The 24,294-nt window shown below is 45.1% G+C and overlaps 3 protein-coding genes across 7 annotated transcripts in view; 1 reads left to right on the top strand and 2 right to left on the bottom strand.

The window, feature by feature from the left end:
- Positions 1 to 16,557, bottom strand: LOC6555376 (shootin-1). Of its 5 annotated transcripts, none has more exons than XM_001982053.3 (8): positions 16,487 to 16,557; positions 5,999 to 6,204; positions 5,749 to 5,935; positions 5,371 to 5,689; positions 5,061 to 5,173; positions 4,808 to 5,003; positions 3,943 to 4,297; positions 1 to 519 (listed from the first exon to the last, which is right to left on the bottom strand). In XM_001982053.3, the coding sequence occupies exons 2-8, from the start codon at positions 6,183 to 6,185 to the stop codon at positions 335 to 337; spliced, it is 1,542 nt and encodes a 513-aa protein (XP_001982089.1). In that variant the 5' UTR covers positions 6,186 to 6,204; positions 16,487 to 16,557; the 3' UTR covers positions 1 to 334. The 5 variants fall into 5 exon arrangements, with proteins under 5 accessions (XP_001982089.1, XP_026836498.1, XP_026836502.1 ...); XM_026980697.1 differs by lacking the exon at positions 16,487 to 16,557 and adding an exon at positions 15,602 to 16,479; XM_026980701.1 differs by lacking the exon at positions 16,487 to 16,557 and adding an exon at positions 15,716 to 16,479.
- The window catches only part of LOC6555372 (protein Skeletor, isoforms B/C), a 38,161-nt gene continuing 15,989 nt past the window's right edge, over positions 2,123 to 24,294 (top strand). The window contains exons 1-2 of the mRNA XM_001982051.3: positions 2,123 to 2,224; positions 18,740 to 19,956. Of these exons, the coding sequence (XP_001982087.1) occupies positions 19,749 to 19,956 (208 nt within the window). The 5' untranslated portion in view covers positions 2,123 to 2,224; positions 18,740 to 19,748. The remainder of the gene's footprint in view (positions 2,225 to 18,739; positions 19,957 to 24,294) is intronic.
- On the bottom strand, positions 7,885 to 16,563 carry LOC6555375. The gene is made up of 6 exons (XM_001982052.3): positions 16,487 to 16,563; positions 13,504 to 15,299; positions 13,201 to 13,344; positions 12,275 to 13,147; positions 10,916 to 12,054; positions 7,885 to 10,809 (listed from the first exon to the last, which is right to left on the bottom strand). Exons 2-6 carry the CDS (start codon positions 15,278 to 15,280, stop codon positions 8,512 to 8,514), a joined length of 6,231 nt encoding a protein of 2,076 aa, XP_001982088.1. The 5' UTR covers positions 15,281 to 15,299; positions 16,487 to 16,563; the 3' UTR covers positions 7,885 to 8,511.

Raw genomic sequence — 24,294 nt, 5'->3', positions numbered from 1 at the left:
TTTTTTGGTTAAAAAGTTTATTCAATATATTTTTGTTTGGGGTTTCTTTGATTAGTAAAACGCGAAACCTGTCAAAATGAACACATTACCCAGGTCGGTTAAAAGTTAGTTATAAATAAATATTGTCAAGTAGATAATATATAAGATATAAGATTGGTATAAAGTTGCGGCTTAAGCTTAGAAAATTTTAAAATGGCTTTAGTTTCCTCTTCGAAAAGGCACACAATAATACGGTTTGAAAATGCACGGAATGTTCGTTGTTCAGGGACAGCAGGATCCTGAGATTTGAGACCAAGGTGTAAGAGAGTGGGTGAGAAAGGTGTCAGCAGCAGCATTAAACATCAACTCCACGGGATGAGTGCAGGTCAACGCATATCTTGGAGTTGCGATTCTGCTTCTGACTTATCTCTAGTACTTGGAACATCTCCTTGAGAGCCTCGCTGGTGCCCGTCTTGCGGCGATTGCGCCGTCGCAGGGTCACGCCTCCTGACTTAAACTCACGCATCAGAGCGTCAAGACCTGAAACAAAAAAGGTGAAAGGCAATGAGAACCAGGATTTGTGGCATAATCACAATAAGTCGCTACTAAAGTCGCTACGAACATGCGGTTAGATGTTAGCATTGGATTCAAACATATCAGTGGCCCGAGGAGCAGTCAATACTCACCTATGTAATGGAGTAAGCTTGGGACTTTAAAGGACTTTGGCTAGGTGGCAATTGGACATAAATCACGGACAGAGTCAAACGGGTTGATGCGAGCACCATGTCGGGCACTCAGCAACTGTCACCGCCGACAAATGAAGTTGGACCCCGGCAGAAGTCAATGGAAATATACGGTCTCTGACTTCTGCTTAAGGGGTGTGTGTTTTCAGTGGGGGTTTTCAGCACGAGAGGACTGGCTGGACGGGCAGGAGTGGAAGGAGCAGGAGAAGTGGCGCAATAAAACACGGAAATATAAAACGCACAAATAATAATAATAAGCCATGCCTGGCCGCCCAGTAACAACAATGCGGCTTGCGGTTCTGGAACGGTGCTACGGCCATGGCCCTTTCTCGTAAAAATAATAAATTGCGTCCTCTACGCCATCGTCATCATCGTCGTCGAATTTGATACGGTCGGTCCTAGCTTGACAGTTTTGGGCGGGGAAGGGGAAATGGGCCAGGAACCAACATAAAGCAAGGCAAGCGCAAAGTGTAGGAAAAATGCGAGAGCTTCGTTTAAAGCCAAAATTCAGGCAGGTTACCTTGGTGCCGGGCGAAGGAAGCCAGTGAAAAGCCTTGTGCTCCAGTTCTCCGGAAACTCGGAATGGCTCGGCAGAAACTTAAATCAAATTTAAGTTTTCAATGTATCGGTTGAAACCGGAAATGGCACTCAGACGCGCAGAGAGCTTTAGTGTCGAGCAGGATATTGACAAATGTGTGCGCCCCTTCCCACTACCAGAGACAATTCGTTTAAACCATACTCTAGCGCACACACATAAGCCCGTAGATTCGGCAAAAAGGCAGGTCATGGAGGTCGGTAGCCCGTAGAAAGTGAAGCTGGTAGCAGGTATCTGGTGGCCATGGCAACCACACCAGCAATGGCAGGCAGCAACTTGTTGTTATGTATACACACAACACAGCCTGGCTTGGACAATATCAGCATTTCCATTCGCTTCGCTTCGCCTCGCCTCGCTTCGCTCCATCTCGTTACGGTGTGGAACGCTTCATTTGTTTTTGCCTTCCCGCCGAGCAGGACGACGAGCTTGACTTGACGACTGCGGCCAGGACACGAGCAGCGGCTGATGCCTAGCCGTAAAGCTGATGTACGGCTGGCTACCAGCTCAAACGCTTCACGTGCCTCAAGAGACGCGCGCGCGTTCACCGCTCCACTCCGCTCGCAAGGCGCTACGCAGTTGCATATAGCCAAGTTTTCTATATCTGTATGTGGATATATATCGAAATATTTATATACATACGTATAAATCGTCACATTCGTGGCTGAGTTTTTCTGGCTTCCAACAATAAGCGCGTTGATTGATTTCGTTTTGAATGTGCGCTCGTTACGCATACGACTCGTGGTGCGCGCCAAAAAGTAGGCAACAGGAATGAAGCAGCGCCAAAACAAAACGGAAACGGAAGTGCTTAGTGACAGTGTGCAGTGTCAGTGAAAGTGTGGAAGTGAGCGAGTGTGTGTGCCTTGCATGGCCCTGACATTGCTGTCTTGATCTGAAGATTTTACGCCAAGTAAGTGGACGAACCAAGGATTACATGCATTTGATACGTGTATATCACCGCATAGTCATAACCTGTGGCTGCACATTCAGGACTAGCTACTGGATCAATATTTAATATATAGCACGTAGATACATATTTGCCAATGGTGTATATAATGTAATCATGCATATCCTGCCTTGCTGCACACACGCACAAAACGTTCAGCAACAATATACATGGGCATATTTACCATTTGATGCGGGTGTATGGGTTGATTTCATTTTCATTGAGCTTATCAGCAAGCCTGCCCTGCATGCGTATGATATATCTAGTCACAACATGATGATTTAAAGCATGTTGTGTGTGTACAACGTTCGCTCAATTGTTTCATCGTAAAAAAGCGTACATTTAACGGCAAAGATGGCCCACAAGTGCGATGGCAATGTAAACACCTTGCCCTCTATAAAGTACACACGTGTATATATAGTTCTATTTACTCAGCTTCGCATTGTCCGTCATATTATTATAAAGTGAGGATAAATAGAAAAGATATCAGTAGATTCAGCTTTACAGCATCGAAAAATTCAAAGCCTAATTAAGTTTCCATCAGCTTTTCGTTGCGAATGAACGCTTGACAAAATCAAGTATCCGAAAGGCAATTGAATTTGTGTACAATGATGTTGTTATGGCAAGAGTGATATACGAGTACAATTAAAGCTTTTGTTCAACTTTTATAGCATTTTTAAAAAACGAAACTTCAAGCATAGCATAGAAAGCCTTTAGATTTAGATTTTGATGCGATATTACTATTTCAAACATATTACTATGCTAAACTGAGCGCCGTGCTCTTTGTGCTAATAATTCCAATTGATACCATGTCTAGGGCATCACTTACAGCTGCCTCCCCCATCCCTGACCCCCGCAAAAAGCTGCTTGCAAACTTAATTAAGAAGTTGCTGCTGCAGCAGTCGAGAGTGAATGGCACAAGTGGAGGAGGCGGCGGAAAGCCAGCCAGTGAAAGCCTGCATTGAGCCGTAAAAGAAGCCGACGTGTAGGTAAAATCAATTACAATCGCAGACGGGTTTGTGTGTTGCGTGAACGGGGGTTGCTGCAGAGGAGCAGGGGTCTCGAGCGGATGGATGAGTGGCGTGGGCGTAACTGACAATTGACAGCAACAAGTTGGGCGCTTCAGCCAGAGCACCAGGACACGGCGACAATGGCAGGCACTTGTCAACGCACGGCTGGTTAGGATTAACCGCAGACACATGGCTGGTTACATGAGTGGGGTGGGAATGGAAAATCTCCTACTGACAGCTTTTTTCAGGCCAATTTCCCGAATTCACACCGAAATCGATTCAGGGCAATGAAGGGCCTCGAACATGAAGTAAAGTCTATTCAACTTGTGCATAGTTTTTCGTACTCATGGGTCCAATGAGTTCATCTGCCACTCGAGCTCCTTGAAAGGCAAATATTTCAAACAATGGTAAAAGTTTCAGCCAGCAGCTCTAAAACTTTATTGAATTGCAAGCCCCTATAAAAGGTCCCTTAAGTAAAAATCGAATGAAGGCTGACCACCAATGACATTGTCGTAAAAGTGTAGGCCAAAAAAGGGCGAAACAAAACGTGTTTGGTGGTCATCAATGTGACATTGGCACTTTAGCCCACCCACTGAAACACACACAAGCTGTATGGTTCCCTTGAAAACTAGGCAAGTGGAAAGCTGTTTGATTCTGGATCGGATTACATACCTGTTGCAGCCTCGGCCTGTACCTGATGTTTCACATTTTCGATGATCTTGTCGCCGCTGCCTTTGCGCAAGCTATGTCCGGCAATATGGTCACTCAGGCTGCCACCGCCAGCTGCCACCAATCCGCCCGGAGGAAAAAGCTTTCCTGCCATTGGAGGAGGGGGTGGCGGTGGAGGAGGTGGCGGAGCGGCCAGAGACTTTTGCTCAGACTGCTGGTAGTGCGCCAGTTGCTCCTCGGCACGATCAGCACGCGTGACTGCCTCGCGCAGCTGCTTCTCGAGTATCTCCAACTTAAGTTGTAATTTTTTTAGTTCATCGTTAGTAGTTTTGGCTATAGCCGCATCCATTAGATTTTGCTACAAATGCAAGAAACAAGAACAAGGGTAGAACGGGGCGGGCGAGCAGGAGCAGGAAGAGATTGGTTTGGTGGGTAATAGTGTAAGAAGATTAGTAGAATAATCAAAGCATTTGGGGGGCAACAAGTTAGTGCATCGAAAGCCAGGGGATCGTGGTGAGTGGGGAAAGCGGCGCACGGCAAGCGAGTTGCTTACGTGTCTCGGTTGGTATTTTGGTAGTGGAAAGAAGTAAGGTTGACCCGGCACCAAGACTAGGGAACAACAACACGCCCAGCTGGTCATATTCCATGCATTTTTCAGATCGTATTATACGTGTGCATTGGGGGGAGAAACGCCTCCACCAGCTGATCTTGTTGTGATTCAGTTGCTCTTGAAGATATTCGAGAACGGCTTGAAAATATCAAACACGCTGCGTGTTTGCTAATGGATGGACAGAGAGGGACAGAATAGATAGTTTGATAGCCATAGATCAAGTGCAAAATCAAGGAGTAACCAGAACTTGGGACTAACCATTTCCACAATGCGCTCGTTGTGCTCTCTGGCCTGCTGCTGCACCTGGTCCTGGATATGCTCGAACTCCACCTGTTCGTTTAGCACGCTGGACGACGTACTGGTCCTGGATCCTGGCTGGCCATCAGTCAGATCTCGAGTCTTCGCAGCGAGCTCATCATTGCGCTGCTTCAACTTGATGAGAGCGGCTTCCATTCTGTAACGATATTTAGTTTACCTCTCAGGCATGTTAAGAATATAGTAATATACTCACTTTTGGCTAGTTTCCACGCTCTCCTTCATGTTTTCGGTCAACAGTTTAGCCACCTTGGTCAAGTTACTATTTTCCGTTCGCAGCGCTTCATTTTCCTCGTCCATTGCGTGTTGCTATGACAGGAATGAGAAAATAAATATAATTAAAAGCAAGAGTCATAGGATCAATTATTTCTCACGTACACACGTATGTTTTCTAACGAGCAATATTATCTCGTATTCATAAATGTACAATTTGCAAAATTCTATAAGTGCGTTTAACTATTATTGGGTACTCCCAATCTCGGTCCTTTTCTGTCCATCAATCCTACCTGCTCCAACAGCTCGGCCATCTTTTCGTTGGCCTCGTACAACTGCAGCTCCACGGAATTGGTGGTATTTTTGAGAGTCAAGAACTCATCGGCCAGTCGCTCAACCAAGCCGCTGGTAATGGGCACCCCCTCCGAATGGACATCAACCAAACTGTCCAGCTCCTGAGTTCCGATACTGTCAGCACTGTCTGCGCTGCCCGACTGCAGGATCTTAAAGAGCTTTCGCTTCAGTTCCACGGAACCGAGCACCGCCCGGGGAGCTACTGGTGGTGCCTGATCCTGCTGCTTCTCGCGAATATGCTCCAGCTCGCTGGTGAGACTAGAAATAGAGATGTATGATTCTATGAGAAATTCTTGGTTCATACATTTGTAGCATACTTGTGAATTTGATCGACCTTCATTTTGTGCAGCTTGTCTAAAGCGTTTCGTTCGTTGAGAGCCTTGTTGAACTTGGAGCTCAGCTCCTTGATTTGGGTCTCGAAGTTGGTCTGCTGCTGCTGCAGTGATTCCAGTGCAGCGCACATCTTCCCATGTTGAGTCTGCTGCTCCTCCTGTGTGGTTTTATCTGTAAGAGGTTAAAGGTTTAGTTGTTGGACTTCTAAGAATATTATTTTGAAAGCAAACTGACGAGTCTCAATCTCCAGCTTAAGAGCCTTGTTCTCCTCCCGAAGAGCAATGTTATCCTCCAGCAAAGTAAACATATCGTGCTCTGGGTCCTGCTCGTTGTAGTCCGGCTCCCTGACGCGACTCCGACTGCGTGTCTTGGCCTCCTGGGTGCGGAACTTGGCCACCGGAATGCGCCCGCGTCGCTCCATCGTGCGGATGATTTATGGCCTGCCAGAAGAGTAAAATATAGTTATAATTAATAACTGTGTCTAAGAATATAGGTACAACTTTGCTTACGTTTTGCCCGCGCACAAGCCTTAAAGCCAAATCCATAACCTCTTATGCTAAGCAATGCAAATGGAACTTAATGCTGCCATCACCAAAAGATGAAGGTTTAAGATGTGTTTTGGATGCGATTTGATGAGGGTGATGGGGTAAGTGGGATTTGCTATGGATGAAAGTGTGTGTTGCATGCCTCGAATGTGACCAAGTGCTCCTGGGGATGGGGCCCACATTGAAACGCCTTGGAGTTTTACTTTTCGATTTTATTATTTGCTGTTTACAATTTCTTCTTGATTTCTGTTTAATCTTGCCTTAAACGCCCATTTATCCTGTCTCCCTATTTTGCCCTGGGTGCCGCATGTGTGTGCTTCTGCCGGGTTTTTTGTATTCTACTCGCTCGGATTCTGCACTTGCTTTCCTCAATCTTATGCTTGGACTGCTAAAAATGCAGGACACCAGTTTGCCTTGGTTGAATGAATACCAGAAGTTGGCCGAAAGCATTTGGAATGCCTGCCGAAAGTTGCTACGAAACTAGTTAAAGTGCCACGCCCACTGCTCGATTTAAGCTTATAAATGGTTTAGCTTGGCTTTAGAAGTATTTGCTTGTTAGTGCAGAAGCGATTCTTTTACGTCCTTTTGTTTGGTTTTTTTTCCTTTTGTTTTGTCAATTCTTAACTATTTTAATTTAACTGTGTTTCTGCATTGGTTTTTATGTTTTCTTTTATGTTTCTTTTGCTAATTACTTATGCGTACAATTTCCTTTGCTTTTGCCGTAAATCAATTTCATATTTTGTCACTTGTAGTGTAAAAATAAAAAAACCTAAAGTTTATACACAAATTCTCGAGTCTAGTACAACTCATTTTTCTTTTTGCTACATTTGTTAGTTGCCACGCTTTAAATATTTTATATATAAATTTATGAGATTGAGTTGCTTTTGTTTTTCAATTTAGTTGTGTTTTTCGTTCAATTTTATAAAAATAACTAATTAAAGGCGGCTTAGAGCTCTTTGTTTTTGCTTTTTCTCTCGTTACCTTGTGTATGCTTCTACGCTTGATTAATTTTTTTTTAATTTGGTTTAAATAGCTATATATTGGGTTTTATATATTTTTTTTGAAATTAATATTACTGTATTTTTTTTCTTTTTACAGCTAATTTTAAGATTTATCTTTGGATAATCATGCTTTGTGTGCTAAATACTTTACATGTCTTTACGAATTTTATAATTTACATTTTTTTTTAGTATACGTACGTATAATTTTGTATAAATTAATATTGTTTTAATTCATTTATATATATTTGATTTAATATACGTGAAATTTCTGAGTCGAACAAGAAGCCTCAGAATTGAGATTGAAAATACAGATCTGTTGGGAAGATAGGGTAATTTTCGTATAGGTTTTGAGCCATTTGCATTGAAAATAGATAAATTAATGTTGGTAGTTGTTTATAATAAATCAAACAAAACGAAGTTCATAAAGCTTTGTACTGAAAGGTTAAATAAACAAAATTCTGTTTAAAGTCTAGAAAAGTATGCTAAGCTACGCACCTAGTTCTATAAATGATGTCCGCTTTAATTTTAATGTTAACGAAATACTGTGGGTTTACAAAAATGAATAGTCCATATGTAAATATACATAAATATATTTCTATACCCAGTTCACATTGGGTAAGGCATTGTCAGAATTTGATTTCTTGAAAATATTTTTCGACATCGAAGATTCAGTTTTACATAGTTTTGCATTTTTTTTTGATTTTTTTTTTTATTCTTTTGATACGAGTAATGTGTAAATATGTATATCTTTGAGTTGAATTATGACCAAGTCATAAAAAGGGAATAATCTTAGCTTTTTTTTAAGGAACGTGTTGTGATACAAATGAAATGGATAAGTTTTAGGTTCGGAAAGAAATCTGTGTATAAAAACAAAAAATTTTCATCTCGACAGATCTATTAATCGTGCAACATATAAGTATGTGCAATCATCATTTCGACAGATATATTCCTCATATTTAACAAATAAATGTGTTTAAGAGACACCTGACATATACCGCCCTGTGTGTTGCAAGATTGACATGTGAAATTTCCGAATGATCGTTGGAGTATTGTTAATGATTTCGACACCTACGACCGCGCCTAGTCTAAGGATTGGTTTCAAACGATGTTGCCTTATGGATCAGTTTGTGGTTGGTTGTTTGCTTCGTTGTGGTTATTTGTTACATTGGAATCGGATGGTTGCTGGTTGGTGTTATCTCATCTACATCTCCTGGATGAAACACCGCAGCTTGTCAATGAATGGGCGACGGTAGGCTCTAGAATGTGCCATCTCTAGCTTGTACCACTTGTCGAACGACTCCTTGGGGATCACTTCGCTCTCGTACAGCACACTGAACGTGTTGCAGATAGTTTCGCCGGCGGCCATCTCGTCCTCGAACTCGGTCATAAAGTGTTGCTGCAGAGAGTCCACAGCCTCGTCTATGCAAGCGATCTCCAGCACCTCCTGGGCGTCGATACACAGTCGCAGTAGTGGAGTGCAACAGCTCCGGAAGCTCTCGGTGTTCAGCTGCGGCGGTCTAGAGTTGCCGCCGCTCTTGTTGTTTTTGTGGTTATTTGTCATCACAGTCAGGGCGAAATCACAGCATAGGAACCTGGTGAGCTGCCTCACAAAGTTGTCATTGATGGCTACATTGGTGTTTATGTAGTCGATGGCCATGTCGCAAGACATTGCTAACAGGTGTCTAATCCGCTCTACGTGCTCCTCCGGCGAACGTGGAGTTGTGGGCGCCTTAGCTTTGGCATGTCCTTGACTCTGTCCGGGTCCGTTGTCCAGAAAGTAAAAACTGTGCGACTGCACAAACTCCCGATACTTGCGCACATCGCTCCAGAAAAGCTGACCTCGATCAAGCTTGTAGTCGTTGTGCCACAATTTGCGGGCATAGGCGGCTCCGAATTCCTGAACAAAGTAGCTGACGAAGGCGTACACAAACCGCTCGGCAAAGAAAAAGTCATCCAGCCAGCGCCGCTGCCAAACATCTTTTAGGTTCAATTGGCCCGAGTGAATGATGGGTCCCAGGAATTCGAATACATAACCCCAGCCGTTTGGTACATCCACCAGCAAATCGGGAAAATCGTCGCCGAACCGAGAGTACGCCTGTTCGAAAATCTCCTTCTCCACGGCTTCCTTATCCATTAGGTAAGCAAAGACATTGCCGCAGGTCTGCCGTTGCTGACGCTTCACCGTAGACTTGTGTAGGTAGTCAGTCAGCAAATAAAGCAAAGTCTTCGACTGTTGCGAGCCGCTATGCGAACGCCATATGCGCAGGACCTCCGGTTGCCAGTCGCGCGTGTAGAGAGCCTCCTCGACAAGTTTTATAATGAGCTCCTGGCATTGCTTACGATCGAAAGCGTCATCTACATCCACATTGCTTCTGTTGCTGCCAGCAGGTGCAATGGCAGTGCCCATTGCTGCCGGAGGCTGCTGATACGGCAAGAATCTGTAGTTTTGCCCCGGCCGTTTCAACAAGGATGTAGGCGGAGGCGCAGTTGATGCACTTACTTGCGTTGAACTGACCGGACGGTTACCTGCATTGCGCCACTGGTAGAGCGAAGAGTTGCCTAACTTAGCAATTGAGTCGTCGGTGGCACTGCTGTTGCTAAATCGCAACTTGCTGGGATCTATGCTCAGAGTCTGATTCTCGTGGTGCTGTTTGTTTGGCATCTTCTGCATGAAGTAGTTTCCGCCATCGTGACCGTGCTGGTTATGATGCTTTTGCTGCTGGTGATGAGCCGACTGCTGGTGCTGATTCATTCCCCCTCCACGCCCACCACTACTTGTGCTGTGGTGGGACTGATCCTTAGAGTCGTCGTGCTGCTTGTGCCGCTGACCGCGGCCGGCCTGCTGTCCTGACTGATGGGTTGCCGGCTGATCCCAGTTGCGTAGCCTCAGGTCGAGCACATCTTGCATCATAAACCGCACTCGACTGCTGATCTTGATGTGGACCTGTTGGCGGTGCGAAGTTCCACGGGAACGGTTTATAATGTCCTGGATACGCCGAAATATCTTCTCAATGCGATCCCTCAGCTGGTACTGCTCCGGCAGACTAGCTTCCAACAGATGACCCACTGTGGTCAGTAGCTTGCACATATACTCCAGTTTCTCCTCACATCCGTGTTCGAGTAACGACTCCACGCAGTTGAGAACTCGATCGTTGGTCAGCGACTGCAGCTTGAAGAGCTCGCCGATGAATCGAACAGTTCCCCAAGCTCGTCGTCTGAACTGGTATTCTAGATCCTCCATTTCGGCGCGCAGCTCCGCTTTCCTTGCTGGGTCCGAGCACTGATTAATGCGCTCCATTGTTGGCTGCAGCTTCTTGGACTTTGCGTTGGCATCATTTACATTTGATTCAAATTCATGCTGAATGCGCGTGATCAACGAGCTGGTGAAAAGGGACTTGTTTTCGGCCTTGATTTCGTGGAAAAGTACCTTGCAGAAGCGGGCATATGTGGGTGCAAAGTTCGGTTCACTAATTGTCTTTTCAAAGATCAGCAGCATGACCTGAAATAAATTTGTCGTTACGGTGTTAGTTTTGAATAATTATATATTTAAAACGTAATATCGAAATATTTCGTTTAATATAGTATTTCGTACATATGGAACTTACGTTTGTCATTTTAGCTTCATTGTCCATCTTGATACTGGACATCTCCTTGAGCAGCACATCAAAGTTATCCGGCGTAAGTTTGTTGAGAATACCGCGTACTTTTTTCAGCACTCCCTCGACGTCGTCGTCTTCATCTTGACCACCGGCCATTGAAACGCGGCGCAAAGTACCTGGCTGCCATGCATTCTCGCACTCGGATAGCTTGATCTCCTCCTTAAGAGATAGCTGCACCCGGATGATGTCCGTGTGCCGTTGACTGGAGCTCGAGATTCCTCCTCCTCCGCCACTTCCAATGTTGCCCATACCACTGGAGCCGCCCATTTGCTGATGTCCGTCGTGGTGCTTCTTGTTGGGTCCGTGACCACGACCTCGCTTACCGGGCACATAGTCCAATGATTCGTTGAAGCTCATATGTTGGTACTGCTGGATGTGCTGGCCGTGACTGTGGTGCTGCTGCGGTTGCTGCTGGCGCGATACGAACAGCTGAGAGATGCAGTCACCTTTCTGACAGGGCACCAGAGGTGGCTTACGTGAGTCTCTTCGCTTGGAAAGCTCACGTAGAGTTTCAATGCTGTAGCGATAGTTTTTGGGGACCTGCGGAGCAGGACTCGGGCTGTGACTCTCCGACTTCAGTCCTTTTTGCTGACTGGTTTTGGGGGAGCTCGGTCCTGAGTCGCTTGTCTCATGAACCGGAGAGCTTTTCTTGCTTTCTGCTTCCTTCTCTCCAGAAATTAGTTCGCCAACCTTGGGAGCACAATCCACATTATCCGCACTCCTGCTGCTTTGCGAAGAGTCGTCCTCCGCCGCCTTACTGATCGTCGAACTCGACCATGTGGAGCCGCATATGAAACCTGTACCTGTGTCGTGGCGTGGCTCCTCATGAAAATCACCAAACTTGATTTCGACATCGACATTCTCCTCCGTATTGACCACTCCTCCAGAGCTCACCGGAACTGGTTCATCTTCCTCGCACACAGAGCTACTACTGTTGAGGAATTGCAGCTGTTGCGTCTCCGAGGGCGCGACGGATGTGTTGGGGCTGTCCTTTTGCAGGAACTTGGCCACAATCTCTTCGTTGGCTAAATGCTTCTCTGACTTTCCTCCGATAATATTCGACATGCTGTCGTTTTTGCTGTCAGCTGGGAAACAAAAAAAAAAAAAAGTTCTTTCAATTGAACATGACAACGAAAAATTCAATTCTTAGGAAATCCAATCTCTAGAAAAAGACGCGCCCAATTTATAGCAACGGACAAAAAGTTGTTGCACCGATTCTAATCGGTATATTATCAGCTATCGATAATTTCGCGGACAAGAACATCTAGAAGACCAATTTTTGTTACTTTAGTAATTTGTACTTACATTCAGGATCGCTGTCCACCTCAGCGTCGATGCCATCCTCATTATTGTTGTTGTTGTTGTTGCTCGTCAATTGCTCCTTGGGACTGAGCATGGGCTTTTTGTCTCTTATAATAGAACTTACTTTAGGATTATTACTAGTTGCACTAAGCGTATCAGTCATCGGTTGCGCCGTCGCCTTGTCATCGACAGCCGCCGTTCCTTGTTTGGTTGTGGGTGCTGTTGCCGTGGCTGTTGTCACTGTGGCAGCATTGTTGTTATTTGTGTTAGTTTCTGGCGCGGCGTTGCTATTGCCATTGCCATTGCCCTTGCCATTGTTGTTCTGCCCTTGAGTTCTTGTAGTGCTTGTTATAGAGGATTTCTGTTTTTTCTTCTCCAGCTCCTTGGCCCGTTTTTGGACCTTTCGCTGCTTCTTGGAGCTGGTACTGTTGGTTATGTTAGTGGTGCCGGCAAGCAGCGTAACGGCGGCCGAGATTCGTGAAGCAGTCGGTGGTAATGGTGCAGTTGATGGTCTTCCTGGAATCTGCTTTCCCTGCTGCAGATTGTTAACAGGCTGCTGTTGAAGCTGTCTGGATGCGTGGGTCGGTGTCGACGCTGTCGACGAGGAGGCACCCGAGCTAGTCGTAGTCGAGGTGGCGGCTTGAATACTCGACTTCCTGTTGGGTGAACCCGTTGTTGTCTTAGCCGGCGCTGGAACAGCTGTGGTTGCTATCGACTTGGTTGGCTTCTGTTGGGCGACACGCGGAGCTGGTGGCGGTGTCGAGGGTCCAGCTGGTGTTGGCATCGACTGGCCTCTGGACAGGATGGAGATGCCTGGGCAACCGGTGGCTGCTGCCTCAGCTACGTCATTCGCTATGGATGTGGGCGTAGCTGTACCTTCGAGCAAAGAATATAGTCGACGTTAAAAGATTAAACTTCACAATACTTACTTTGTTTGTTGGCTGATTTGGGACGCTGCTTTTTGGCTTGCTCTTGGAAAAGAACTGGCTGCTGATATGCGTCGGTTGCATCGGGCAGACTTAAATCCGATTGTACCAGCGGCAGGCTATCGTGGGTCTCCGTGACATTGTCCACTGCAAGAGGAATCATTAGACTTTGACACTTCAAGCAAGGCTAACTTCAATTTGGAGGTATATTTGTAACTGCTTTAACGCTTTATCGAAAACGCTACTGAGTTGCTTCCCTTCCTTCTCAAATACTTCAAAAAACATTTTAATTTTCTATGAACTTACCGTCACTATACTGCCAGAAGCTTAGATGGTCTTCTGTGTTGCCCGAGTGGGCGAGAATGTCTTTCACAATTACGCTGATCTGATCCTTATCCGTTGTTTTGGGTGGAGGTAATTGGGCAACTTCCTGACCCACAGATTCTTCGCTGTACAGCACCTCTGGCACCTTCTCCAAGGAAACGGACTGTTTGAGAGGAGTGGGTGACTTCACAGTCTGCATCTGCTGATCTACCATTGCACCAGACAACAGAGATGACGCCGAACCAGAGTCCATAAGGATGGGTGCCTGGTACAGGCACATGGTACTATCCGAGTCCAGAGCTGTATCCAGAGCTGTGTGCTGTGTTAGTGTCGAGTTTGAGTCCTTTTTTAAAAAAACCGATCTCTTCCATCCATCCATCACATTCTCCATGGTGTCAGGATGGATGATGGGAATGGCGTATTTGCGCTTGCATACCTTATCGCTGTTGGCCCCCAGTTGCGCTGCTGATGTTACTGGAGGAGTTGGAAGCGAGGTGGTTGAAAAACCACTGGCCACTGCGGGAACTCCAGTCACACTTGGGACATTAGGTAAGGTGGTGGCACTGTTGCTCTGCAAATGCGGAGCAAATGTGTGCAATCCGCCTGTTGCTTGCGGCGGCGGAGCCGGTATTCCAGCCGGAGCCAAAATAGGGGTCGTCATCCCGGCTGGGGTTCCCAATGCCAAATTGGGTATAAAGTTGTGCGGCAAATGAAAAGCAGCAGCTCCGTTTAGAGCGCCACTGCGCGAGTTCATCATGGGAGCCACAGTTGTCGGAGCGGGACGTTGGGCATTTCCCGGTGACATAGCATATGCGGCAAAGTAGTTTGTATGCTGGGCGGTCGGAGTAGATCTTTGCCCTCCGCGCATATTGCCACGATGTGAATTGGCACCACTGACCACATTGTTGCCAGCATTGTTTTGAGTTGTCGGCCCAAGGTGGTAGTAAGTTATCGTCTGCGGGTGACCAGCTCCTGTTGCCGCGCCTGGACCTTGTTGTTGACCATTTGGCGGAAGCGGTTTCTGTTGTGGAGGTGGTGGCGCAGTCGCAAAGAATGGAGCTCCAGCAGCTCCGTTAGTTGGAAAGGTCACAGCAGGCTGCATGCCCATCAGAGGTCCGGTCGGATTAAAGGGTATATAGGCTGCGGACATGTAGGGGGCACCCGCACCACCATTTCCGCCGGCAGGTGCGATCAGGCCAGCTGATTGTGGGAAGTGGGGTGGTAGAGTTGGGTTGCTCAGGGCCCGGGATATGTTCGCCCCAGGCGCCACGCCATTTGCTCCACCATGATGACCACCACTAATAGGATGTCCCAACGAGTTGGAGCTGGCGGCGGCGCTCAGTTGGAGGGCAGCGCCGCCGCCGTTGGCATTGTTGTTAACCGCCGCGGAATGGGCGGCGTAGGACGGCTGGGTATTGTAGAAGATGATCGGCTGATGGTGCGCCTGGGCCTGGGCCTGGACTTGCACCTGCTGCTGTTGTTGCTGTTGGATGTGTTGCTGAAGATGGGCGGCGGCGGCTGCTTGTTGTTGGTGTTGCTGCTGCAGCAAGTGTTGCTGCTGGTGGTGGTGCAGACCGCTGTGGTTCGGGACGAACACTGCGTGGGACTGCTGCTGCTGCTGCTCCTGCTGCTGTTGCTGCTGGAGGTGATGGTGATGCGAGTGCGCCGCCTGGTGAAGCTGGGCTTGATGGTTGTGGTTCTGCTGATGTGTCGACTGTGGCCTGGTTCCCTTCCCACCCCCTCCCTGTTGTGGGAACATAGGAGGACTTTCCAAGGATCTGCACACGCACACAATCGCACGGTCACACGCACAGGCACAGGCACACACGGAGAGTTAAGAAAACCGCGGCCGGAGCAAAACAGATGTACAAATCGTAATGTTAGTAAGATGGAAATGAAAGTGAAAATGGTGCTGGCGATGTGGGATATGCTTGGCGTATTAGGGTTCCAGTCAAAGCCGTGAATACATGCGAATGAGAGTTACATCAAATGTGTGAAAAAGCAACCAAAATCAACATGCAAATCATGTGTTTAGATCTTATAACTAAGGGCTATTTAACGAATGCACTCCCTCTTTTACCCCTTTATTTTTCGCAGTTTTTCAATCAATTGAGCTTTTTAATTGGAATGTGGTGTATGATGTCACTCGCGGGACGTGTATACATCCAAAACGATTTCAAAGATGGCTCCACACCTTATCGTCGGTTTTATCAATGGACTAGTCACTTGCGCAGCCCAAATACACGTAGATAGGTGACACACAGTCAGTACTGGCCTTAAAGCGGAACAACACAAAGGCAGCCACAAAGAAGCAGCTGTCTGTGGGCGTGGGAGGTGAGCTATGCTTTGCTGTCGTCTGTGTGGCTACATCCAGTTTGGCATTCCGTCAGCACTTTCAACAGCACAGTGGAGACCGCCAGAAATAGATCACTTAAATTTCTTGATTTCTTTTTTAGCTTTGAAACGATCAAACAGAATTGCATTGTTGTTGTGTTAAGCGTACAACGCTGATTGATAAGAATATGAAGACGAACATTGGCCAGTATTCACTGTGCCATGCTCTTTGCAGCTCTCTGCTGGCCTAGAAAACCCAACTCCGCTGCAGTTTGCGGCCAAGCACCTCCATGCCAGAAGAAAACCTGTTTTGCAGCAGGCGAAGAAGCTGGCGGTGCAGCTCGAGTTCGTGCCTGCCTCTTTTCACTGGATGGCGAGGAAAACGAAAACCTGGCTGGCAGATAGGCTCACTTGTTTCATGTTTGTTTGTAAACAAAACCAGTTGGACCAATGTGTGGGTGCTGCTCTAATTGGAATCGCGATCGCTGATTGGGAGTGCATTCGTACTGGAGACAGTGTGTAGTGTTAGGGTGCGCATTAAACTAATAAACCAACAAGTAATGCAAATTGTTTGAAAAAGCAAACAAAAACTCGGATGATAGTGTGTTGTAAGTCAGATTTCGAAACTTACCGCTTGCTGTACTGCTGTTTCCCTTGGGAATTACCCAGATTGGTATAAGTGACGATTCTAAGTGTATTCGATATATCCTATTGCTTAGTCTGCCGCCTCAGGGGCACTAATAATGTTGAGATCCTAAGGTGGATCTGCCTTTAAGCCTCACCGGCTTCACTTGACACCTGGTCAAGCTCTACGCTTCCGCCTGCTTCTGCTTATTTGCTCCTCCGCTGACTATACGATTTCTTCCTACTTCCCGTGGACACTCGTCGTCGTGGTGATTGGCTCTATCCAGAATACTCCAATAGCTCAGATATTCTATGTATAAAAATACGCCAATTCTACGATACACATGCACATCCACATTTGTGCAGACGGACGAGGGGCACGTACACGTACATGCGTACAAAAATATACAAAATAACGTACGGATAGTGCTAAAATTTCACGGTAATTTGTTCTGTAATCAAATGGGGATAGAGGAAGAAAAAACGTATGCTTAAATTTTGCAATTGCGAGGAATAAAAATTACAATTTGATTACAATACTCTGAAATTCCGAGCAGCGCCTGCTACGAATTTATTCCCTCTCCTTGTCCAGCTGAGCAGCCTCAGCCCCGGATTGAGAATGTGAAATGGGCAGGCAAGTGCCAATTCGTATTTTGAGGCTGCTGGCAAAGGGAATTCAGTTTTTCAGTTTTCAACTTTTTCACTTTTCTAATATTAAGAACTAATAGGTTTTCCTGCAAATGCGAGGCGTTGGTTTTTGTTTTTTTGCCGTTTTGCCTTTTCGCCGTTCGCTTTTTTTTTTGCGCTCTCTCTGTCTCTGTCTGGCCGTCAGTACTTACCGTTCCGCTCCTGCTCGCTCGCACGCCCTCTCGCTCGCACACCACACACAAAAACTGAGGAAGGAAACAAAAAAAAATGCAGTTCCACGCGGGGAACACGCCAAAAAGTTGCTCTGGCACTGCGCCTTTACATCAGTGCATCGTCTGCTTCACCTCGTTATGTATACGCGGCTCACTATCTGTTACAAACAATTTTGTAATGTAAATAGTCTGCTGAAACACGTCCGTTCCGTTTGATGAAATCAGAGTGACCGTTGCGCATAGAGATGAAACATAAATCGATTGCAGCAGCATCGATGTCTTCGCAGCGAATATCGATTGCGATAGTTCCAGAAATATACCGCAGGTGTATGCTATATCTTAGTGCGTTCCCGAACCTTGGTGGAGAACTTGGATTCAAGTTTGGCGCAAATTTTTTGAATGTTTATTAGCATCAAAATAACCTCTCACATGCGCAGAATTCATTTTCCATTCCACTCGCAACTTCCGGATTACCTCCCCTTAATGCTCTTAGGCTCCCCTTCATGGAGATGTGGCGGTGCTTACGCGCTTGTAGTAAAAGTTTTGCGCTTTGTATTTTGCCGGATGCGCAACGCCCTCTTCCCTTACTCGTCACCTTCACCACACTCTAGTATCCGTTTTTCCAATGCTATTCCCTTGTCTTGTATTATTCCTTATCTTACTATTCACTATGGCCAAAACTTTAAAGTTAAATGAGTGCAAGAATGAACTCCTTGCCTTCTTGCGCCCGTTTAAAAAAATAATATACACAGAGTATCCACAAACAGGATCTAAAAGGATTATTTGGTGGTTGGAAATGCAAAAGGACTAGACCGCAAATGCAAATATTTTAACTTGGCACAACGAAACCGCATGCGGACAGTACGATTTTCCGTACAGTTGTGAAGTCATTTGCAATGCTTGTTTTCCTGTGCGTACTGTCATGTTTTTGTGGCCTTTGCGGTTGCACTAAAGGCAGTGTAGGGACAACAGATGAAAAAATGGAGGAGGCTCTGACTTTATTTCAATTATTTTGCTCTGAGCATGAACATTTTGAATTTAACGGTCGCTGAGTACGCCACCTGGGCGGCAGGATTTGAAAGAACAATTAAAACAAAAAAATTGTATGCTGAAAATTGGTTGATAAGATAATATATGATAATTTAGATAAGATACTTACAGTTAAATTTCAGTTTATTATTTGTATAAATATAAGGAATTGATAGCTCAGTACATGTAGAGCTCTAAAACAATTTTGAGAGGTTCAGATATTCAATTCTCTGCAATTCATTCTACAAATTAATTTAAGTTTTAAGACATGTTTATGTTTATATTAAATGTATGAAGAACACCCCTTATAAAAGCCTCTGCCCTATGGTATATTTTCAAGCTTACACGATTTCGTTTGGCATTTCTTCCAGCAGCGAGTGGTATCATTCGGGGACGCGAGTGCAGCCACACCAAAAGCAAATTCCATCGCTCCCGCTGCGGTCACACTAAGTCTGAAGCTCGATTCGCCCTGACGCGCGTAACGCTTTTCCCGCATCACTTTCCTCCACTTTGGCGCTGAAAAAATCTGCACAACAAGAAAAGGATGCACCAAACCGAATTCGCAGCCAACTGCACCTAAGCCGGATATCGAAATCAACTATTATTTAACTGATCCACGTTTAGCATCCATGTAGAAACGAATAAAAATAGTGCGCGAACTAAAAACCCGTAAAAACGAGAATGGGCCTAGCCCAAAATAAAACTTTTTCGTTTAATTTTCACCGTTTTTTTTAACACAATCAAGTAAAACATAACCAAAACACAAGATTTACTTTAAGTAAATTGCGTTTAAGCTCGACTACAATAAATGTTAATGTGAAAATTGTGCAATAATTAGAGAAATTTCTGAAAGAAATTCATAAGTGCGTTAATCGTAAATGCATTGCTTTGCAAATGCAAAAAGCAAATGTTATGCAACTTAAAGTTACAAGCTAAAACATACAAAAAGTAAACAGAAAACAAGTAACCAACAAAATCGCAGTACATACCGATACATGTATATATGTAGCGAAGGCTTGTGTGTATATAGAGCACCTTGAGACCTCGAAACAAGAATTACGCCAAGGACTACGGATTACTACACCTTGCCGCCAAGTTCTTTGGTTGGCTTGAAGGAAACCCACCAAAAATTAAGAAAAACCTAATCTGAAACAAAGTCAAAGCGCGCAACTCTAAACGCCCACCTGAGCACCACCCCCCAGCCCGGAGGCACCTGTGCCCGGAAAACCAGAACCCGGGCATTCGCACCCACGCACGCAAGCGCAGGATTCTGGGAAACGTTGAAGCATCCAAGAGTTCGATACGAGGGGAAAAATTTCGGGAGCTATCGAAATTACTTTTGCTTTGATTCCGCCTTTTGTTTCAATCGCCCAGCCGAAAATGTGGAGGAAAGCGAGCAGGTTGGTCAGGGAAACCACCTCGTGGAAAACGCGTCGTCAGGGACAAGCGGAAGCCCCATCAGCAGCAGCAGCAGGAGCAGCAACAATAACACCATCGACCGCACGAGGATTACCCATCATCATCACATGGTCGCAGCTCGCTGTTGTTGCTGCGGTTGCAGTGCTCCTGCAATGCCACGTCTGTCAAGGTGAGTGAGTGCCCCCCATCCGTGTGTCCCGTGGGTGTCCTTCGGCGTGCCTCTGTGTGGGTGCCGCGTGGACAGCGTGGGGTCAACATATCAGCAGCGGGAAGGTCACCAATTAATACCATAGAAACAGAGAAATGATGCCTAATAATAGAAAAGTCTGTCATTAATGCTGTTGTATCATTATTCTAATAATGGATTTAATGGAAAAAATTTGAGTTCGCTTTGTGACCAATTAATACTTTGTTAATTAATAATAGCTGCTTGTGATCGAAAATTATGGTGATTCTTAAATTAAACATTACTCATACGACCTGCAAGCCAATTATAATCCTCTCTTTGAATTCACACCCCATTTTATGATGTAAAATTCACAGGATTTGAACATTTGATGTGTATAAAAAATATTTAACATTTTAGTAAAATGGCTTCAATGTGATTTCAATTTTTATGATGAGGCTGCGCGCAAAGCACTTTCGCTTTTTTCTGTTGGCATTCGTCAAGAATACTTGGATAAATGCCGTCTTGCGGCTTGTCTGCACATCCAGCAGATGGCTCAATAAGTGCCAAAGCCAAGTCACAAGTATGACGAATTTGGCCTCAGGCAACTTGGTTAAGAGTGAATACTTTAACGAAACCTCAATTAATTCAAGTGCCTCTTTTTATTCGCCGAGCCTCAAAACCCTCGAAAGTTGCTCAATTTCAATTGAGGCTTGGCGAGTGTGAACTTAATAAAAGGCCGAATGTATCGCAGATGACTTAAGCTCTGGGCTATGATGTACGTTTAATGAGTTTTCAACCAAGAAAGTAGTAAATTGATGCATCATCTTCATACGTAGTTTTTTTTTTTGTAATGCCGTAAAAAACTTCAGCTTATAGCTGCAAAACAAATGCCTGTAAAAGCTATTAGCACCCATCACGAGACTGTAATTAAAATCGAAGACAACGTCTTGTAAGATTTATTATACAAAGTACTTGGCAAGACGGCTTTAATAGTTCAACTTAAAAAAGTAAATATCTGAGTTGTATTTAGGTTTACCTTCAGCTCGTTTAATTTTCATGTCGTGGAAAATTAAGGCTGACTTGCAAAGACAACAATATCCAAGAGATAAATGTGACACGCGGTTTTCAGAGCATAAATACTCCAATTATATCAATTATCACCGTTCAAGATAGTGTATTTGCAGCAGGTACACATTGCACGCTTTCAGAATTTGGGCCAAATATCGTCACAGTTAAGATCATAAATACGAATTCAGCATTCCTTATAGAAATATATATATTCATAGGCATTCTTCTTGAGCACTTCACACTAATTTTGCTGTCTTTTCCTCCAATTAACAATCGTGCGAATAAATTATGTAAATAAGGGACTCTAAATCAACGCATACCCATTGTTTTGCATACCAAAAACTATGGCTATGACTACCTAATTGCCATAATTAGATGGTCCGCGCTCGACTGGCCAGTGACGCAATGTCAGTGGGGTTCAATGAACGAGAATTGGTCACGCAAAAAGTCATAGATACCTACCCGGGTACTAGGTACTACCAATTTGAATGTGGGAATGGTAGTTTGGCCAAAAGCTGAATGGTTGCTTTTCAAATTACCCGTAGTGAGTTGAAGCTGGCAGTACTGCCCTTGGAAGCATTTTAAATTACTGCTCTTTGTTCATATCTAGCTGACTAATGGGTTACTTTCCTTTCGATTCATTTGGCTTGCCCGACATTTCCTTATAAATTCAGGCAACTGTCGGCGAGCAAGGAAATTCTTATTTATGGCCCAAAATTACTCTTCGCATTATGCAAAACACCGCGATAAGGCATTAGAGGGGCCAATGAACCGCAAACAAACTAAATCATTCATATCTCGGCCCTAGTGGTACTGCCAAAAATCGGGCATGGTGATGGCGTAATGTGGAAACCGGTTCAAAGACCGAGTATCTTTGTACCTGGCCCACACAGTTCCCAGATACAAACCGTCTTGCCCCAAAAGTAACACATAAACAGAAGTGAGTCGGCGGCAATCTTGTCGCCCCAGTCTCGCACTTACGTAACCGAGTTGAGTTCCAGCTCAAAGAAAATTCGAAAAAAATGCAATACGAATATAAAAATGAAAATGAAAATGAAAATCATGCGAACTGCATTCAGTTGAACCCGGTTTAAAAACCAATGAGACGCTTGACTTGCCGTCCATGTAAATTAAAAAGGCCTGCTAAAAACGAAAGTGTGTCGACGTAGTCGCAATCGAGCGGTCTGAAAAGTGCGTGTCTTGACTTACGCATGCGATTCCAGTTACCAGTAAATAGATATATACGACAAAACTCGTAAATATAATGAAACCAGTTTTTAAACAGAAGTGGCTGCGTTTTGTTGAGTTCAGGAAGCTGGGTTAGTGGGTTAACACTAACATGACACCTTTTGTTTTTTTTTTAGAATCCCTGGAAAATAAATTGAATTGGTAAACTAAACTTCACTTTAGGTGGGGTATTCAGAAAACAACTGTATAAACTTTAACATTGGAATCAAAAATGAATCAATCGACTTCCGCTGATCAAAATTTGAGCATAAATGTACTTTATATATGTAGGATGCTATACGCATCCGGTTGATAATGATGCTAAGCGCTGGGAATCGAAATGGGTTGTATTCATTTTTCATTCATTATGAAGAATGCTTCCACCATAATAGTAAAGTAAACACTTATTGAAAGCGTCATGGGATTCGGGCAGATGGAATAAGTGATTAAAACTCCATCGTTATATTCCACTTAACGTCAGTTGTGCGCTAACACTCGTTTATGAACAATATCCTGTTCGAAATGATTATCAGTCAAATGTTTTTCAATTGCTTCAAAAATAAGTGAAATGAATATGCGAATTTGACTTTGAATGACGGCGAGCAATCCACCCACATAGTCAGATTCATAGGTGATTCGCTCAAATTTCGATGGGGATCTTTATATGGCCACATTTGGGAAGCGGAGCGGCCAATTAAACGTCGTTGGCCTGCACTTTTGTTCAGCCATTTTGGTAACTTTCCGCTGGCCCATTGAAGTTGGCCGCTTGGCAGTTGGAGCGGCGGTGGTGCGGTTCATTGAATTTCAATTGTCCACGGTGGGTGGTGCAGTGGTGCAATGGCACATTGGGACAATGGAACAACCGCAACCATCGACAGACCAAAGCCATAACAGCGAAAATATCAAACTGATTTGGTTGTGCAATGCTGTGCTTACATCACTCCACTTCCTTTCGCTTTGCACTTTCAGTGGATCATGAACATGGGTTGGGTATGCGGAATTAGGATTAAAATTCAGCAGCGAGTTAGGTAAAGTACGTCCCTGTATTGCAGGGATTAGCTTCAATTAAGGACTGCAAGATATAGTTATAGATATAGTTTACAAAAAACCCTAATTGCACCGAAAACATGTCAAATTACTGACCAATTTATGTTTACTAAATTTCGCTTTGTGCGTGGAATTTGTGCGGTACTGGAAAAGTGCAGTTTTTAACAAGCTTATCGCCTGTTCGCAGTCCGCAGAGGAGCACTGATTTTATTATTTCTTTTTTGGGTCCTGCTGCCATGCCAATGTAATCTACTTCAGACCAGCAGCCATATCAAATCCCCGCCATAATTCGCATCCCCGGTCCCAGCAACATACACCGCATCATGCCATATCGCATATCCCGTATACGCCGGGGGTGCTCGCAATTCACGTGTGTGGAGCAGCTCTAATGCCGGGCAGATTGTCGAGCAATTTGCGGCGATTAAATTAGCTCAAGCGTGCCGCTGAAGAAGCGATTCCCTGCCTGCCTCCTGTTGCTGCAGTTGCTGCTGCTGCTCCTATTGTTGTTGTTGTTGTTGTTGTTGCCGAAGGACTAAGGTATTAAGTGGGTACAAAATGCTCAAAGTGGAGTTTTCAGCTTTGGGTGATCTGTGTGATTCCCATGTGAAATCACCACCATAGCCGCGTCGAGCAGACAGAGCGAGATGGGACGATGTCCTTGTGGGTTTACACCCACGCTGCCACGCCCCTCGCCTTGAACTCCCTCGCCCAATCCACCCACTGCGATGCTGGCGCGCAAAATGTTCTAATCTCCGCGCCGGATTTACACATTGCTACCCAGCCAGGCAGCCAGCCAGCCAGGCAGCCAGCCAGATTGAAACTTTGTGTACATATTTGAGTTTCATTTCGTTTGTGGCTAGGTTTCGGCTAACATGAAGTCATAAAATTGAAATAAATACAAATGCGAGTTGCGCTGATTTCCAGCTGAGCGGACACGCCCCCTTCTAAGACGGTGGGCGGCGCCCGCGCAGCAGGGAGCTCACAAATCTCCCAGGA

The sequence above is a fragment of the Drosophila erecta genome, unplaced genomic scaffold (assembly GCF_003286155.1).
Source record: "Drosophila erecta strain 14021-0224.00,06,07 unplaced genomic scaffold, DereRS2 tig00000000-arrow-pilon, whole genome shotgun sequence".
Taxonomy (NCBI): Eukaryota; Metazoa; Arthropoda; class Insecta; order Diptera; family Drosophilidae; genus Drosophila; species Drosophila erecta.
Note: the sequence above shows the minus strand (reverse complement) of the source record. Positions and strands in the feature narration are given on the sequence as shown.

What these genes read in the sequence shown, in the direction of transcription:
- LOC6555375 (XM_001982052.3), bottom strand. Translation starts at nt 15,280, where the DNA reads ATGTTCCCACAACAGGGAGGGGGTGGGAAGGGAACCAGGCCACAGTCG. An exon ending in CTTCTGGCAGTATAGTGACG is followed by an intron (nt 13,345 to 13,503) that starts GTAAGTTCATAG and finishes TTCCTCTTGCAG; the next exon opens with TGGACAATGTCACGGAGACC. An exon ending in ATGAAGCTAAAATGACAAAC is followed by an intron (nt 10,810 to 10,915) that starts GTAAGTTCCATA and finishes AATTTATTTCAG; the next exon opens with GTCATGCTGCTGATCTTTGA.
- LOC6555376 (XM_001982053.3), bottom strand. Translation starts at nt 6,185, where the DNA reads ATGGAGCGACGCGGGCGCATTCCGGTGGCCAAGTTCCGCACCCAGGAG. An exon ending in AAGGTCGATCAAATTCACAA is followed by an intron (nt 5,690 to 5,748) that starts GTATGCTACAAA and finishes CTCTATTTCTAG; the next exon opens with TCTCACCAGCGAGCTGGAGC. An exon ending in ACAGGCCGAGGCTGCAACAG is followed by an intron (nt 520 to 3,942) that starts GTATGTAATCCG and finishes TTTTTGTTTCAG; the next exon opens with GTCTTGACGCTCTGATGCGT.